The sequence below is a fragment of the Desmodus rotundus genome, chromosome 8 (genome assembly GCF_022682495.2).
Source record: "Desmodus rotundus isolate HL8 chromosome 8, HLdesRot8A.1, whole genome shotgun sequence".
Lineage (NCBI taxonomy): Eukaryota > Metazoa > Chordata > Mammalia > Chiroptera > Phyllostomidae > Desmodus > Desmodus rotundus.
In genome coordinates, this window is record NC_071394.1 from 68,199,092 (window position 1) to 68,218,002 (window position 18,911).

The 18,911-nt window shown below is 36.3% G+C and overlaps 1 protein-coding gene across 1 annotated transcript; it reads right to left on the minus strand.

The window, feature by feature from the left end:
- Positions 1–790: 790 nt before the first annotated feature.
- C8H8orf88 (chromosome 8 C8orf88 homolog) lies at positions 791–17,723 on the minus strand. The gene is made up of 6 exons (XM_071222184.1): positions 17,597–17,723; positions 11,403–11,501; positions 9,721–9,794; positions 6,074–6,149; positions 2,806–2,912; positions 791–1,166 (listed from the first exon to the last, which is right to left on the minus strand). Exons 2-6 carry the CDS (start codon positions 11,473–11,475, stop codon positions 1,125–1,127), a joined length of 372 nt encoding a protein of 123 aa, XP_071078285.1. The 5' UTR covers positions 11,476–11,501; positions 17,597–17,723; the 3' UTR covers positions 791–1,124.
- Between the last annotated feature and the right edge of the window lie 1,188 nt (positions 17,724–18,911).

Sequence of the window (18,911 nt, forward strand, 5' to 3'; positions counted from 1 at the left end):
AGATAGGGAACCGACCATGGACTTAAAGCTTGAAACTGGGTAACAAGCCTGAAGGCCAGTAAACAAAAAAGTCCTGGTTTCAGGAGTTCAGAATTCAATTTAAAATAAACTTTCTAGCAAATATGGCCTCAAATGTCTTCCCAATAGACTGAAAGATAAGAGCACCTGAGAGCACAGAAGTAAGGAAAGTTTACACTTACCTTTATATCAGCAATATTTTTTGGCACTGTCTTGGAAGAAAATTATTTTTAGAAATAGTAACATTCAGAGTGACAAATTCCAAGAGATTGTATAAAAGTTCTAGGAGCCAAAAGTTTAAGCACCAAAATTCTTCATCTATACATGTTCATGTTATAGGAAATTAAAGAATTGAATCTCAATGTACTTTAATTATTTATACATGCCTAAATTTTTTCCTCTTTGGAAATAATATATTTTGCAATTACTTTTGTTCATGTGGTCTGATCAATGACACAGAGGCAGCATTTTTCACCTTCAGTTTCATTCACCATTGTTTCCAAACTGTCGATCTTTGCTAGTAATTATGAATCTTAGACAATGTTATTCAAAACCTAGAGCAATCATATATTTCAAAAGAAAAGCCTATTAAGTATTCTCCCTCATTTCCCTGAGAACTCCACACCCTGAACAGCCTGACTCAGCCTAGGCCTCTGCAAAGATCATTCAAGTGCTGGTCTTAAATCAGTGTGAAACAAAACAGCAGCAACTTCAGCAACAAGAAGTTATATGCCATATATACATTGCAGCAAATAGTTTATATTTGAGAATGTTTATAGATTACATTTCCATTCCATTATTACAAGTAATGAAAAACAAAAGACTGAAAGTAGCATGCAAATTATACACAATCTTCCTATGTCATTAACTACATTTTTACTTGTGTTTCTTCCCAATTTATTGATGAAACTGCCTGCAAAGCTGAAACTGATTATAAAATTCTTTATAGTTTAATATATATATATCTCATTTTAGAAGAAACCAAATACCCAACCATCAAAATGAAATATAAATTGAATTGTCACAGTCCATTACAGTTATTATTACTAAATCCACATCATTTGTAGGTGTCCAAACATAAAACAAGTAATTCTTGATCTTCAAATTCATCTGTTCTTAAAATGTTCTTTAAAACCTTTGTTGTTTTCCTATAATATAGAAGAAATCATTAATGAATACAGCTTTTACTAATTCATGTATCAAACCTAATACTGTGAGCCTACTGTTTATAAATCAAAATGCATGGTACTATAGAAATTAATAAAGTAACTCTAATTTGTCAAACAACCAAACAATTCTTCTATGTTTAATAAAAGACATCTAATTCCTTTTAAAATATATTACATTGCATTCCAAACTTATTGTTCTCTTTTTGTGGTAGTTAATTTTCAAAAAATATTATCCATGAATATATCAAAATTAAACTCAATTCTAATGTATAAGGAGTATTTAAAATAATAAGTATGTACAACTTTTATTTTTAAAAACAAAATATTAGAAATTGAAAGTGTACAATTGAAAAAGTAACTATTTTATAAAGCATTGAAGTTTACAGACCAAGGGTCATATGTTCCTAAGATCTCTGAACAGATAGAAAAATTTGAACTTCATTAAGGACATTTTTTCCTCTTTAAAATATTCCTGTATGTGAGGTATTATGAAAAAAGTTTAAATCCCTACTTTAATTTTAAAAATAATGGGATGGAGATTTGCAAGTTAGGGAGTTTAAATTAAGAACATCGGTGTACATATTATGAGTAAGTTAAAATTCAAAAAGTTGAAATTAAGAAAAAAAAGGTTAAGTTGAAAGAATTCGAAATTCAAAAAATGGAGAACACAGAAGGTAGTCTGTATCTCAGTTTTAGCCATACTCAGCATGCCTATATTCTCAGCCCTTCTCAATAAAATCCCAGTTGTTTTTCTTTCTCTTTGTTTTCTTTTTTTTGTATACCATTATAGTGTTTGTGAAAACTCTAAATAGAAATACTTTACCTCTATGGAAGCAAAAAACATAGAATGAAAAATCAATATGTAATGAGAGATAAGCACCATAACAAGTACTTTCATATACTGTTGAGATTTAATCCTAACAAGTCGGGATTATCACCCTTATCTGCAATCGCAAAACTAAGGCTCAGGAAGGTTAAGTTACTTGTCTAAATTTGAACAGGACACCAATATACAGAGTTACCCAAGCCTGATGCTAAAACTCATATCTTTTCCATCAATATACTAACAGATGTTTATTTTGATGGAATCTGATGAGGTGACAGAGAAATATAAAAGGCTAAAGACAGCAGAGACATGTTGAAAAAAAATAAGTGGTATGGCACATTTTTTTTTTTACTATAAAAAGACTAAATGAACAGAATAGAAGATCAAGACAGACCATATGTATTACCACAAAGATGGCAGAGGATTTAGCCTCTCAATAAATATTGTTAAGATAATTTATAGGTTCCAGAGATAAGGTTATGGACATCTTTGGGGGAGTCATTATTCAGTCTAGCACAATGATCAGAAACAACATCCCTTTATTCCACTCCCTAGCTTTTAACACAGTTAAAAAAGGAGACCAAAATATCAGGAGACAGAAAGGGAGAATTCTATTTCTTTACTGGAGTGGTAATTAATTACAGTAATTGGTTATATCATACATTTACATTTATGTACTTTTCTGAATTATTTTCACAATGAGAACAATTAAAAATCAAGAGACAACAAAATGAAAATATCAATGACAAATATTTTGGAATCAAAATTATACAAAATTAGAAAAGCACTTACTGGTTTTTCAAGTACAATAGGATGATCAGGCAGAAAGTCTGGTTTTTTCCTGCAGATGGAAACACTTGAGAGCTTCAACAGGAAATCTCTGCTGTATTTAATTCTCTCTGTACATTAAACATCAAATGTAATGTTATAAAACACAGAATTTTCTCAGATGACATTTTGACTCAGTACATTCTGGGTGTCCCTTAACTGTCCATTATTTCATTAAATGAGTAGTTTCTATGCAAAAACGCCTGGGGGCAGTGGGTGCTTGCCTCCAATTTTTCCTTTACAAGAAAAGGAAGCCAAGTAACCAAGGAAAACCTGAGGAAATAGACCATTTCAGAAAGTTGGTAATGCATGTTTTCTTTCATGTGATAATTCAAGCCTACTAAAATGACCCTGTATTACAAAGTATAACAGCGGTAAGACCAATAGGAAAGTCAGGTCCTGCCAAAATGGAACCCTATTAAGCCTCTTTATATTAATGTAGTAAAAATTTAATACAATCAAAATAAATTCAAGAAACATTTATTATACACCAACTACGTATCAGGGACTATGCTAAGCAATGAGGAACAAGATCCATGACAGGGTCCCTATCTTCAAGAGGAACAATGATTTAAATATCTGCAAATTTTTCATCAGAAAGTATCACAGAAATAAATTTGGGCCAGAAACAGTGGAGAAGTATCTTTAAAGGGCTATCCGACACAGAGTTCCAAAACCCTTTGGAATTTCCTGGGGAATAGAAATGTCTTTCATTTTAATCAGATGGCTCTGGAAGGGCTGTTGGATGGGGGCTGGTCATGAGAAAGAACAAGCCATGATTAGAAGCTTGGACATTTCAGCCCTTCCCCCACCCACTGCTAAAGGAGGAGGGACTAGAAATGGAGTTAATGATTGGTCATGCCTATATGATGAAGCCTCCATAAAGTGCCAAAAGTATGGATGCAAAGGGCTTCCAGGTTGGTGAACAGAACCATGTACCAGGAAGGTGGGGTATCCCAACTCCACAGGGAGAGTGTTCTTGCACTTGGGACCCTTCCAGGCCTTGCCCTGTGTATCTCTCATTTGGCTGTTCAACTATATCCTTTATCATATTGTGTACTATATAATACTGGTAAATGTGACTTATGTTTAAGTCCTATAAGCTGTTCTAGCAAATGACTGAATCCAAGGAGGAGGTCTTCAGAACACCCAATTTGTAGCAAAGGTAGACAAAATTTCTGGGTAATCCAGAGACCTACTACTTGCAAGTGTTGACAAAAGTGGAGGGTTTTCTTGAGGGACTGAGCCCTTAACCTGTGGGGTCTGTACTACCTACACTTAGTGTCAGGATTGGATTGAATTATAAGACATTCAACTAATGTTGCAAAAAATTGCTTGATATATGGAAAAACTATAAATGTGATGTCAGATGTGAAGTGTTGTGAGTATAGGAGAGTATTGAGAGTGGAGGAGAAACATAGGAGAAGTATACATTTTTCCCTTCCTCATATCCAATGGAAAAAAATTTTCAGGGGTGCATGTGAAGCAAAAGACATTTCTAGATTGAAGAACACAAAACATTTGTCACCAGCTAATTTGATTTACAAGGAATGCTAAAGTAAAAGAAATTTTTCAGGTTAAAGGAAAATCATACTTGTTAGAAACTTTATTCTTCAGAAATAAAGGAAAATAAAAATAATGGTAAATGAAGAGCATGGAGTCAAGATGGTGGAGTAGGTAAACTCTGAGCTCTTCTCTTCCCACATCCACATCAAAATTACAACTAAATTATAGAACAAGCATCATTGAGAAACACCTGAAGTCTAGCTGAACAGAACTCTTATGAAAAAGGATATAAAGAATAAGCCACTTGAAGACTGGAGGGGCAGAGATGTGGAACAGGCTGGCCACACACCCATGGGTGGTGATTAAAAATTGGAAGACGTATCTCAGGTGCAGAGGTCCCGCATAAGGAGCAAGGGGTGCTAGCCCCACACCAGGCTCCCCAACCAGGACACCAGTGCTGGGAAGAAGAGACCCCATTAACACCTGGCTGGGAAAATCAGCTGGAAATACATGCAAGAAAGACAAAGGGCTGCTAGAGAGCAAGGCACTGCTCTTAAATGGCCTCTAAGCTTGAGCACATGGGCAACCGCTTGAAAAGTGCCAGGGACAGATATAGGAGAATTAAATTAACTAACTTCAGGGTGAAGGCTGGAGAGAGGGATATCAAAAAATGAGAAATTTGGAAATAATTTAAATATTATTTAGAAATATGAAGTTAAATACTAATAAAAAAGCTAATACAATATTTTCATAACTTTTAATCTACATATATAAATTGACAAATATCTGGACTCTAAATTATTTATTTTTTATTCTATTAAAAGTAGCTGGTGTAGGAAAGACTACTGATTCTTCCCCAGAGTTCTTCCCTTTAGCTTCAGTAACAGAATTAGCTGGCTGCACAGCTCTGCTTTGTGCAGCATGACTAAGTTCTGGCCAATGAGGAATTAAATGGAAGTGTCATATGTAACTTCTGTGTCATTCTTTTAAGAACCACTTCCTTTCCTCTCACTTCCTTCCTGATGGCTAGATAGGGGACATGATGGCTGGAGCAGACACATTCATTTTGAGCAATGAGAAAGAAACCATGTGTTAGAGCAGGGTAAATAAGGCAGTACCATTGACCTTTCAACAATATGGGGGTTAGAGCGGCCAACTCCCCACTCAGTCAAAAATCCATGTATAATTTTGATTCCCCAAAAACTTAACTACTATAAGCCTACTATTGACCAAAACCCTTACCAATACCATCAACAATTAATACATATTTTGTGTGTTATGTGTATTATACACAGTATTCTAACAAAAATGTAATCTAGAGAAAAGAAAATGGTATTAAGGAAATCATAGGGAAGAAAATTATATTATAGCATTTACTGAAAATAATTCACATATAAGTGGACCTGCACAGTTCAAACCCATGTTGATCATGGGTCAGCTGTATGCATAAGCCAATAGCAGCTTCACAGAGCAGAACAAGCACACCAGTTTAAAATTTTACATGACACAGAAGATACATAAAGAAGCTTCACCTATTTAAGCCATTGTTATTATGGTCTTGACTTTGGAGCAATCAAACTTATAGTCTTACTAAAATGAACAGAAATCAACCAAAACAATATAATAAAATTTCTCATGTATGAAAGATTTGCAACTAAGCAAATATTAACTCCACATAAATGCTAACATTCTCTTATGAAATCTGAGAATTATAATAAAAATTTACCTTTTTTAACTGGAGACGGATGTTGCTGTTGGTCATTCAGACCTTGAGAAAAGGTTTGCATTCCATTCATCTTACTCTGTTGAAAAAAAAAAAAGAAAATACATTTTTAAATTGAGAATTAATACTTTTATATAACACTTCACTTTTATTAATCAAAAATATTCTCCTAAACAATCAAAGTATTAGCCAAGGCATTTTGGGGATAAAGAATAAGTAATGTCATAAGTATACTTATTAAAATAAGCAACATTTATTCTGGAGATGCAGGGTTGGTACAATATTGCAAATCAATAAACTTGATACAACCATAGAAACAAAATGAAGAATAAAAACCACATGATAATATCAATAGATGCAGAAAAGCATTTGATAAAATCCAGCAACCATTTAGGATAAAAATTATCAAAGGATTAATGAATCCAGGAGCTGGTTCTCTGAAAAGATAAACAAAATTGACAAACCTTTAACCAGATTCACCAAGAAAAAAAGAAAGAGGACCCCAAAAACTAAAATCAGAAATGAGAGGAAAAGTAACAACTGATACCACAGAAATACAAAGGATTGTAAGATTACTATGAATAGCTATATGCCAAGAAACTGAATAACCTAGGCAAAATGGACAAATTTCTGGACATACAATCTTCCAAAACTGAATCAGGAAGAAGTAGAAAACCTGAAGAAACTGATAACACCTAGCAAAATCGAAGCAACGATCAAAAGCACATAAACGATCCCAGCACATAAAAGCCCTGGAACAGATGGCCTCACAGGTAAATTTTACCAAACACTCAAAGAAGAACTAACACCTACCTTTCTCAAACTATTCCAAATAATTCAAGAAGAGGGAAGATTCCCAAACTCTTTTTACAAGGCCATTATTATCCTAATCCCAAAAACAGGTAAAGGCACAACAAAGAAAGAAAATTACAGGTCAATATCTCTGATGTATATAGATGCTAAAATCCTCAACAAGTATTTGCAAATCAGATCTAGCAACACATCAAAAAGATTATACACCATGTCCAAGTGGGATTTATTCCAGGAATGCAAGGATGGTATGATATTTGTAAATCAATAAACATAATACATCATATAAACAAAAGGAAAGAGAAAAATCACATGATCATATCAATAGATATGGCAGGAAAAGCTTTTGATAAAATTCAGCACCCATTCATAATAAAAATACTCAGCAAAGTGGGAATAGAGGGAGTATATGCCTCAACATAATAAAGGCCATAAACAAAATACCTACTGCCATCATCATATTCAATGGGTAAAATCTAAAAGCCTTTCCCTGAAGATCAGGAACAAGAAAAGAGTGTCCAATTTCACAACTCTTACACAACATTGTACTGGAAGTTCTAGTCACAGTGAGCAGACAAGAAGAAGAAATAAAAGGCATCAAAATTGGAAAGGAGAAAGTAAAACTGTTATTATTCTCAGAAGGCATGATATTGTACACAGAAAGCCCTATAGTCTCCACCAAAAAGCTACTCTATCTAATAAGTGAATTTGGCAAGTGGCATGTACAAATTCAATATTCAGAAATCAATGACATTTTTGTATATCAACAATGAACTATCAGAAAGAGAAGCTGGGGAAAAAATCCATTTACTACAGAAACAAAAAATGTAAATAAATACAGTACTAGGAATAAATGTAACCAAGAAGGTAAAAGACCTGTACTTGGAAAACTAAAGAACATTGAAGAAATAAACTGAGGAAGATACAAATAGTGGAAGCATATACTGTATTCATGTATTGGAAGAATTAACATCATTAAAATGTCCATACTACCCAAAGAAATCTATAGGTTCAATACAATTCCTATTAAAATACCAAAGGCATATTTCACAGACCTAGACCAAATAGTCCAAAAACTTATGTGGAACCAAAAAAGACTCCGAATAACCTCAGCAATCTTGAGAAAGAAGAACAAAAATGGAGGAATCACAATACCTGGTATCAAACTTTAGTACAAGGCCACTGTAATCAAAACAGTCTGGTACTGGCACAAGAACAGACACACAAATCAATGAAATAGAATACAGAGCCCAGAAATAAAGTCATGTCTTTGTGGTCAATTAATATTTGACAAAGGGGCATGAGCATAGAATGGAGTAAAGATAGTCTCTTCAATAAATGGTGCTTGGAGAACTGGACTGATACATGCAAAAAAAAATTTAACTAGACCACCAACTTACACCACACCCCAGAATAAACTCAAAATGGATAAGAGACTTAAATATAAGTTGTGATACCATAAAAGTCCTGGTGGGAAAATATAGGCAGTAAAATTTCAGATATCACACATAGCAATATTTTTGCCGATACATCTCCTAGGGAAAGGGAAATAAAGGAAAAAATAAACAAATGGGACTACCTAAAATTAAAAAGCTTCTGCATGGCTAAAGAAACCATCATCAAAATGAAAAGGAAACTGGCCTTATGGGAGAACATATTTGCCAATCATATATTGGACAAGGGTTTGATTTCCAAAATATATAAAGAACTCATATGACTCAACACCAGGAAGACAAACAATCCAATTTAATAGTGGGCAAGGGAACTGAAGAGACACTTCTCCAAGGAGGACATACAGAGATGGTCCATAGGCATATGAAAAAATGTCCAACATTACTAGCCATTAGAGAGAGACAAATTGTAACCACAATGAGATATCACCTCACACTTACCAAAATGACTATCATTAATAAGTCAACAAACAACAAATGCTGACAAGGATGAGGAGAAAATGGAACCTTAGTACATTGTTGGTGGGAATGCAGACTAGTTCAGCCACTGTGAATAACAGTATGGAATTTCCTCAAAAAATTAAAAATGGAATTGCCTTTTGACCCACCAATTCCACTGCTGGGAATATGTCCTAAGAATCCCACAACACCTATTCCAAAGAATTTATATACCCCTGTGTTTATAGCAGAGCCATTTACAACAGCTAAGAAATTTGAAACAGGCTAAGTGTCTATCATTAAAGGAGTGGATTGAAAAACTGGTACATGTACACAGTGGAATACTATGCAGCAGAAAGAAAGGAACTCCTACCCTTCACAACAGCATGGATGGAATTGGAGACTATCATGCTAAGTGAAATAAGCCAGCTGATGAAGTACAAATACCATATGATCTCACTTATAAGTGGAATCTAACGAACAAAATAAACTAGTGAACAAAATAAAACCAGAGGCATAGAATTATGGAATAGACTGATAACTGTAAGAGGGGAGGGGAGAGGTAGGGACTGACTGAAAGAAACTGAATGGATTAGTCAAAAACATACAAAAAAGACCCATGGACATGGACAAGGTTGTGGGGATTGACTATGAGAGTGGGGAATGGGCTGAAGGGGGACGAAGTGTGGAATTGCACAACTGTAATAGCATACACAAAAAATAAATAAATAAATGAAATTTTCTAAAACAAATATAGCAAAATGCTTAGATTTGAAATTGCTGGGTAATAGGTATAATGAATGTTTTATTCTCTTTAACATATGCTTGAAATATATCATGCAGTTTAAAAATATTTAAGCACTTGGCATACAGTAAGTGGCACACAACAGCCATTTGACAAATGTTACTTTCCACTCAGGCACACTTCATGTTATAATGTCTAAAACTTACTCTGCTAACTCCACTTTGTAAGTACTGAGTGTTGCATGGATAATCATTTTGAAAGTTGAAAGGGAATACTGTTCCTGTTAGGAATGAAAAAAAGAAAACTACTTTAAAATATCCATGTCTTCAATAGATGATAAAATGGCACCTAAAAGCTTTAATTATCCAGGATATTCTAAGTACTGTTTTAAAATGTTTTCTGATCATTCACTTATTCAACACACTGTGTTAGTTATAAGCATGGAAATCGGAGATAAAAACCTTTGCAGTCTATTTTAAAGCACATGCTCCTAAATAATGACTATAAAAATAAGTTATAGGAGATGTGCAGAGAAAATGCTAAGGGAGAGCTGAGTGGGCTCTAAGGTATCAAGGAGGTTGTCACAAAAATAAATAATTCAATCTGGGTTTTAAAGACAAAGATTTCTTTGGGGATATAAGTTAGACAAGAAGTATAGAAGTATGTTGAGAAAAGAAAAAATTAATTTCTGATTTACTAAACTTTGCCTAGTAAAACCCTACTCCTGTCTGGACCTTCAAAAGATATAATAACTCAGTGAGAAGTCAGGGCTACCAGCGCACCCCCATTTGCCTCTTCAGCAGCCTTGGAGGGAAAGGATCAGTGAAAAACTGAATCTGTAGAGATGATGGGGTGGGGGGATGTAAAAAAGCACCTCACAGAAAGGAGCTGCTGACAATGGCTTATTATCCTTCCCTTTAGGATAAAATCTGAGACTTAACCCTACACAACTGTTTCTTCAGCACACCAGAAGCTTATGGCATCAGCACTGCTAAACTACGATTCAGAAAACCCATTAATTTAATTAATCTGTCTTAAGTCACAGCCACTTTCAAAGGAAACATGCATGACCAAAGAGGCCTACCTTATGGGAACCAAGGATGGTGAAAAAATGGAGGACTGAGGGATTGGTGCTCTTTCTATCTTTTCCATTCCACCTTTGAACCCAATAAAAAGTTATTTTCTCCTTTTTCCTAAATTAGAATACAAAAGCCATGCTGGCAACAAGAAATAAAAATAATAAGATGGCTAATATTCCAATTTAGGAATTAAATATCAAGTGTTTCAAGAATTTTTTCAGGAGATTAGTTTTCAGTGGACTGGGCAGAGGAGAGCAAAGGGGGAATAATTGGGATAACTGTAATAGAATAAAAATTTTAAAAGATCACTTTCCCATAACAAAACAAAAATTTTAATTTTTGATATTTCACTTGTTTAGATTTCCTGAATAATTAGAGTATGTGTTCCAACTCAAGCACAGTCCTAATCTGTAAGTTGTTTTGCACTAATCTTTTTTCTCTTTGGAGTTAGGTATATTTTTTAAAGGCTTATTCTCTCCCCAGCACAAGTGCTCTGCAGTGATCATAATCATAAGCCACAATTTGTATTGATAGTATCATTCTGCACAGAAGCCAGTTAACCATAAAAATTAGACATAAAAAATACACAAAGATGTTCTCATGTCAGAGCTATTATCCTACCTTACTTGGTCTAGTAGACTAGTAAGAGTCCTTTTTTTTTAGTAATACTTTTGAATTCTTCCGAGATCAATAGTTTTCATTATTTCTTTAGTATCTACCATAAAGAATTACTTTATTATTTAGCCTTTCTGATGCTAATTGGTCATTAACCAATTAATATTTTTAAACTTGTGCTCTAGATTACTCACCAGAGGCAGAAGTCAGATGACGAACAGGTCTTGCTGGTCGAAGTGATTTACCAATCAACTTTTTGGTTTCCATTATCACAAAGACCTTGAGGTTCCATACTTTAGAGGAAAATACACATTTTTATCTTTTGGACAAGATAACCAAGGTGCTTTAACATATATACAAATAATCACAACATTTATTTTGAGATACCTATTTTATAAGTTAAGGTGGAAAACAAAAAAGATGCATTTAAAACAATCTGCAACAACTTTATAGCATCTGCCACAACTGAATATTCCCTTTCTAAAACATTTTCATTCCTTAACTTCCCTCTTTTCTTTTGGTTTGTTTCCTATTTCTTTAATTGCCTCTCCTAATTCCCTCAGCTGACACCTCTTTTTACTCCAATTAAACTTAAGAATTCTTCCAAATTTGGCTTTGGTTCTGCTAACCTTGCCTATTCTCATTATTGCAACTATTTATACCTGCATGGTAAATAATATCCAACACCAACATCTACCTCTCTTTTAAATTCATTTATTTTCCAAATTTCCCAAAGATATTTTCATCTATATCTTATCACAGGCACCTCGAATTCAACATATTCAAAATCAAAACCATGACTTTGACTCCAAAGCTGTCTCTCCTCCCGTATTCCTTAAAGTCATCACCAACTCTCTCAGACTACCTTCAGTTAAAAACACTTTCAACTGGACATTCTAAGTTAGAGAATCCATACCACTATCAGTCTCTAATTCCTGCCCATTATATTTCTAAAATATCTCTCAAATCTATTTTCTTCACTTCCACCACTACTCTTTCAGTTCCACAGTAGTTCTCAATTCTTCTCCTTAATTGCCCAGTCTGATTTAAATACTCCCTCTCCCTATGTTCCTGGGACACAGTGAATATGGTTACATTGGGGTATTCAGAAAGGATGTACCAAACTATAATGTACAATTTATTTGTATTCCATATTAGGCAAAAGTGAGGAACAGAGTCTTCTTAAACTGAACAAATGGGTGAATGAAGCCTGTTTCTCTCCAAACTATGATCCCTTTACACACATACCTGTTTAAACTTCAGTTTCCCATCACCTCCTGCATTATTAATAATGAAACAGGAGCCAACATCCCTGTCTTATGCCTAGCAAATCATTTAACTAAGTTACATTATTTAGTATTCAGAACAACTCTATAAACCAACCCACTATTAATAGTTAGAGTTTAGGTCTCAGGTCAGCCTACTTGGTTTCATATCATGGCTCCATTACCTATTAGAATAATGGAAAACAATAGCTTCCACCTCCTAGGTTTGATGTGAAGACTAAATCAGATAATCTGTATAAAGCATTAGCACAATGCTGGGTATATGGTAAGACTTCAATAAATGTTAGCTTTATCCTAATTTTATATAAGGCTTAGAGAAGTTAGGTAACTTGCCCAAGGTCATGACTCTACAAAATGATGGCTATGCCCATGCCTTCAGCCAGCAGTCTACAACCAAGTTAGCCCAAACCTCTCTTTCCAACCTAGAACCAGGCAGAACTATTCAAGTTCTGGTCAAGTGCCTTTGTGTGCTCACAAAGCACCCCTGTGTCTTCTTCCAATGTAGTACTTACTGCACTAGCTACAATTACCTATGATCTGACTATGTAATTATAGCCCTTTACTCAGGTATATTTCCAGTGTCTACCACCGTGGATGTTCAATAATATGTTGAATATATAAATGTCATTTTGTTTCACCATATATCTGGACATTCAGGTGCTGACACAGACCCCGGCCCGCAGGATCCGGTGTTGTGGCTGCAATATACAAATACACATGGACTACAGAAATCCTGTGGAGGAAAAGGGATGGCATGGCCACTCTCTAAGTGAGAGAGGGCGAGAGGGCTAGAAAGAGCCCAAGAGAGAGAGCCGACCCCCACCTGGACCGGCTTTTATTGCTTTTGTGGGCACATTACATGGAGGATGGTCCTCATTTACTATGCACAGGTTCACCACAGGTGATTACCTTTTAAGGACAACAAAGGACAGAATACTGCTAATTACTTCAAAGACAAGGATGTCACAGCTCAAGGGGGAAACTGCTCACACTCCATACATAGGTGGTTTAGCACAGACTTTAGGAAGATAAAGATACTCAGTAAACATTTGCTGCCTCAATTCAGGGTGAGGGAGTTTTATCAAGAGCAAGACTCATAGCAGTCAAGGTACAATGCAGGCCTGATTCCCCACGGGAGAACCAATCCGTGGATGTGGGTCCTGCCTGCCAACCTCGCTCCCCACTGGCTTTTCCAAGTGGGGGCTGAGCCACATTTCCCATGCTTGGAATGGTTCCCCACAAGGTGCTCTGTCTGAAGTTGCTTCACTCTCCCCGCTGCTCCTCTTCTAAATTGCTATTCATCCAGCCTTCAAGACCAAAGTTAAGTTCTTGCTACATCCTTGGAAAATGAAAATATCCTCATGTCTCAATAGTAACAGTAAATAAAGTAGTTCACATAGCTATCTCATTCCTAACAAATTGACAATAAAGTAATCATCATCATCATCATCATCAGTGACCTCCTACACTGGTCACGACTGTATTTTGTCTATCAATTTATCTAAAATGTAGCACAATAAATCTATTACAGTCATACCTCGAAGATATTGCAATTGAGGTTACAGACCACCATGATTAAGAGAGTATCGCAGTAAAGCAAGTCATAATCTTTCTGCTGGTGGAGGGTCTTGCCTTCCATTTGTAAAAAACACAACACATGTAAAATGCAATAAAATGAGGTATGTGAACATTCATGCCTATTTAATTAGACTGAACTGAGGTAAAAAAATCAAAAGAACAAACTAGATCTTATTTATCTTAATATCATAATACCTTCAACCTAATTACTTTTACCAAATAAATCTATAAATTTAAATACCCCCTAAATATAACTAAAATCTTTGTATGCTGAAATGGGATACAATTTTTCAAATTTTGATGCCATTAAAACAAAGTCAAAGGTAAAACTCACCTGACTTGGCATGGGGTCATCCAGAAAGAATTGTAACCATATGATCATTAGTCTAAGTGCCTGTTTCCCTAAGTATAAAAATCGGTTAATAACCTTTTAGCTCCAAAGATATGTTTTCATATATTTTTAAATGCCTTTGGACATAATTCAGATGTTAAAATCACAAACTTATAAACAACCCTTCAAAGTTAGAAATGATGAATAAGCACAAAATAGTTATTTTTTTCCTGAACTTTAGAGGTAAACAAGCCACTAAGTACTCCAAGTTAACACCTATCTAGCTTTGTAATGTGTCTGCTAACTGGTATTTCAACATAGCTATTAACTTTCTAAACAAAGTTAATGTCTATGCATGCTGGCAATACAACTCTGGCATAACAGAAAATAAAGTTATAAGCATAAGTTGCAAAAAATATTTCAAATATGTATTGAATATTTTTAATATGGAAGGGAATATTAAAAATTAGGACCAAAGAGCAATCTAATATTGCATAATTTAATGTTTATCATAATGATTTTAGTTGAGACCCTAATACTAGTATGTAGTCACTTTTTATCGTGTTTCCCATATGAAACAAGATGAATCAGAACACAATGGAGTATTCTGACACACACTTTCTTGTTTTTCATTGCTCAGCTGAAATTGAGTTGGTAGGTTGTAATGTCTTTTCCAGTTGCTGAACAATGAAAATCCACAGTATTCAAACAAAGGATTGCCAAAAGTTGGGGGATTACAGAACTATTATATAATTTTGAAACACAAGTAAATAATGAAAAAATAAAAGAACTTTTAGTACTGCTCACCCTTTCAATTTGTAGTAGGAAAATTGCAGCAAAAGTTCCAGACATAGGAATCCACAACAGTTAAGGAAATTATAAAAGAAGGTGCCATAGAGACATTGACATTAAAGGGAATGAGTTTAGGATGCATACTATATAACAGCACCATGTCTTGAGTAGTGTTAACAATGGAAAAGTAATTATTATTATAAAAGTGATCCACAGGATCATAATCTATGGAGGACAGGACACCACAAACCAAAGCCCAGTTCTCAGTTTAGGTTAAAAATAATAGACTTCAATTGAATAACAATAAAAATTTAAAAAAATAATAGACTTCACTGAACTATGAAGTCAGTATATAAAATATTAATAACTTGAATTTTAAACTATAATGTCTGCATCACTCACTGAATGTACAACTCCAAAAGTTTCTTAAGATTCAAGTGTAGGCCTTTATATCAACTGATACAAAGGGCAACAGTAGCAAAAGAAACAATCCTACCTACCACATCAGGTAGCAAGTAGTGGACCTATAAAGTTTGCAGGTGGGGCAAAAATAGGCTTACAGTTGTAAATATGCAAAACACAGAGTTTATTCCTGTATTATTATTTATTAATCATTGTATTATTTCCCATACAAACAACTGTAAACCAACTTTTGCCACACTCTGTACACTAATCTTTTAAAATTAAAACTCCATTTTTTGAGGTCCTATTACATGCTAAATGCTTTAAATATATTATCTCTATACAGTGTTATAGAAAATCATTATTAGTCAGTTCACAGAAAAATCAGAAAAATAAGATACATGCTCAAGTTCACTTATTTAATGACTGCTACTAATGAGGACTGACTATATAGTTATGCCCTCATCTGTAAACTTGAGTGTTTGGTGAGTAAAAGAAAGACATCTGACTCTCCACTATTCCATGTGGACATCTTGTATGGATTAAAAAATTAATTATGAGTAGGGACATTTGCGTATGAAGCCTTGCTGAATAAATGGGTATGTTCTAATAATTTATGTTCCCTCAATTTATAATTTTTCTTACAATATAAAATAAATTATGGGATTATTATGCTTTCCTTATTCTGGACACGGGATATGCTGTCATATCAATCATAAATCACAACATAAGTAATATAGTGTGTAATGTGCTTAAAAACTGGGTATCATACTTAAAATTTCCAGCTTGACCTTATAGATTTGCTGAAAAGGTGTTGATGGTTCTGCTGCAATTAAGAAAAAACGATCATACATAATATTAAAGAAATAAGCTAAGTGAAAAAGACCAGATTTCATCTACCTCATGTATATTTCCCACCTGATAACCAAATAAGATTTAATTTCAATTTTCCACTTCTAAATAGTACTTTTGCAAAGTTAGGATTCCTTGAATCCAAATGCTGCTTGTAAGTTAAGAGCACCTACAGGCACACCTTGGGAACATTGCAGATTCGGCTCCATGGCCATCCTATTAAAGCAACGGTGAAAAGCATTGTAAATAAAGGTAACACCAGTGGCACGCAAAAAAGTGGAGTGCAAAAAAGTGGAGCCCAATACAAGGAGGTGTGCCCTAACCAATAAACCGAGAGGAAAAGTATCATAAAGAGCATAGAGGGAATTAAGAGACAAACCATCATGATAGATGATGAAAACATTTTCATCAGGTTACATATTCAGAAAAACATTGAAACTAAAATATCAAAAAGTCATAAACCTAGAGAGTGTTCCATGATGTTTTCTATTTCACACCTTCTCTTTACAACTGACCGAATATTTTTCTCTGTGAAGCATCTTTCAATTCAACACAATTAAACACTTAGGTGGTGCTTGTGGTTGTCAGAATGTGTGAACTGTCCTTGTACAGACTTTTACAGTAGCACTGCCTCAAATGCCATTAAATAAAACTTTTGACACCAATATTGAATGGCTGTGTTGTATGTCTGAAACTAATATATGTTATTTAATGGCATATCCTTACATCTTCGTTAACTATTTAGTTTTCTTCTGTGAATTGACCATACATGGTTCTTGGGGTTCTCCCCCCCCATCAGGTTTTCTTTTCTTGTTGACTATAATTTCGGGTAAGTAGTTACTAGTTTGACATTTATTTTATTAGTAATAAAAACAACTATAGTAATATATAAACACATTTTCCCAAAATCTTATATATACTGTGTATATATATATATATATATATATATATACATACACATACACACACTCTGTGTGTGTATATGTATATACATGTATTACTCTGTACTGTGTGTATATATATATACACACACATAGTAATATATTTTTTAAAACATGTGCCCAAAACGCGTCCGGGGAACTGGCGAAGAAGAATGGTCCCTACTTCACTTCCTAGGACCCGGTCCGGTAACGAGAGCGCACAGTACCTATTCCTGGGCGTTTTGGTTTGGTTTGGTTTTCATCGCCACTCGGCTGGAACTCAGCAGGAACGGCGTGCACAGCGCCCGGCTTTCCGCTCCTTCCCACCCGCCGGCTCCCTTTCCTCCACGACCCAAGCGCTCCCTCCTCCCCTCAGCGTCCGCAGCGCAGACATTGCCCAACCGCTCTTCAAACCCGGCCTGACCTCTGGCCCTAGCGCGGCTCGTTCCCCAGCCCCCCCCACCCCCCGCACCCGGTACCTACCGCTTCAATTTACTTTGCCCAAATATGTCAGAGGAATCACTATATACGGCAGTTATAGCCTTATAAAATGTATTTCTTAAATAATAAGACTTGAAAGTCAAAATTACTCCTTGATCTGTGGGCTGCAGAATGAATGTTGTGTTAACAAGCATGAAAAAGCTAATCTCCGTGTACAGGAGATACGAAGGACTCGGTAAGAACTCGGGCCAGCCGTGTCAGCGTGCTCAGCCCCGCGGAGGCACCCGAGAGCCCCGCGGCCCTTCAGGCAACGACCTCCGTCGCGTGTCCTCACGAGTTTGGGGAGTCGTGAGCGGGGCCCACGGCAGCTGGGGTGACACAGGGGCAGGGCCCAGGGTAGCTGGGAGAGGGAGGCTCGAGGGCATTGCTGTGGACGGTTGTGTGGGACGCCTCGGGGAGAGCTGATGCGGGGCCAGAGCAGTTGGGAGGAGCTGGAAGGCAGGCTACCAGGGGATCGGGGGCGGGCCGAGGGTGGCTGGGAGGGGTTCGTGGGCGGGGTCTAGGATGGTCGCAGAGGCTGGGCTCCGGGACAGGGCCGAGCGCTTCCGGGGTGCTGGTGGGAGAGACTGAGGGTGGTGGGAAGAGCGCGCGGATGGGGCGCGGATCAGGTCGGAGGGCGGGCGTAGGCGTCGGGGGCGGGGCGGAAGGTAGCGGCGGTGGGAACACAGGGGCGGGTCTCTGTCCCAAGTGCTCTGTCCCACGCTCACTGGGCAAGGGACGCGATCGCAGGAACACCTTGCGGGGCCACAAGTGTGGCCCTTCTCCTCGGCTAGCGGGTGGCTCCGGCTGCACGTGAGCGGTTTTTGAGGTCAGACTGGCGGCCCTGCCCAAGAGTCAGGTCGGGCTGGGTGGAAGGCCGTGAGGTGTGACAATTTGAGGCGCGTAATTTTTGTCGACGCAACTACTTCCGAATCGAACCCTTTTTTTTTTCAATCTTCTTTTGCAGGTTTATTCCAGCCCTGGGGACAATTGTGGGGACAGTTATAGGGCCTCATGACAGGATCACCTAGTGATTCGCGGCAGGAAGAGAGGAGAAGGGAG

Coding starts and splice junctions, on each gene's coding strand:
- C8H8orf88 (XM_071222184.1), bottom strand. CDS start 11,475: ATGGAAACCAAAAAGTTGATTGGTAAATCACTTCGACCAGCAAGACCT. Junction 9,795..11,402: donor TCATCTGACTTCTGCCTCTG/GTGAGTAATCTA, acceptor CATTCCTAACAG/GAACAGTATTCCCTTTCAAC. Junction 2,913..6,073: donor TCCGTCTCCAGTTAAAAAAG/GTAAATTTTTAT, acceptor TTTAATGTACAG/AGAGAATTAAATACAGCAGA.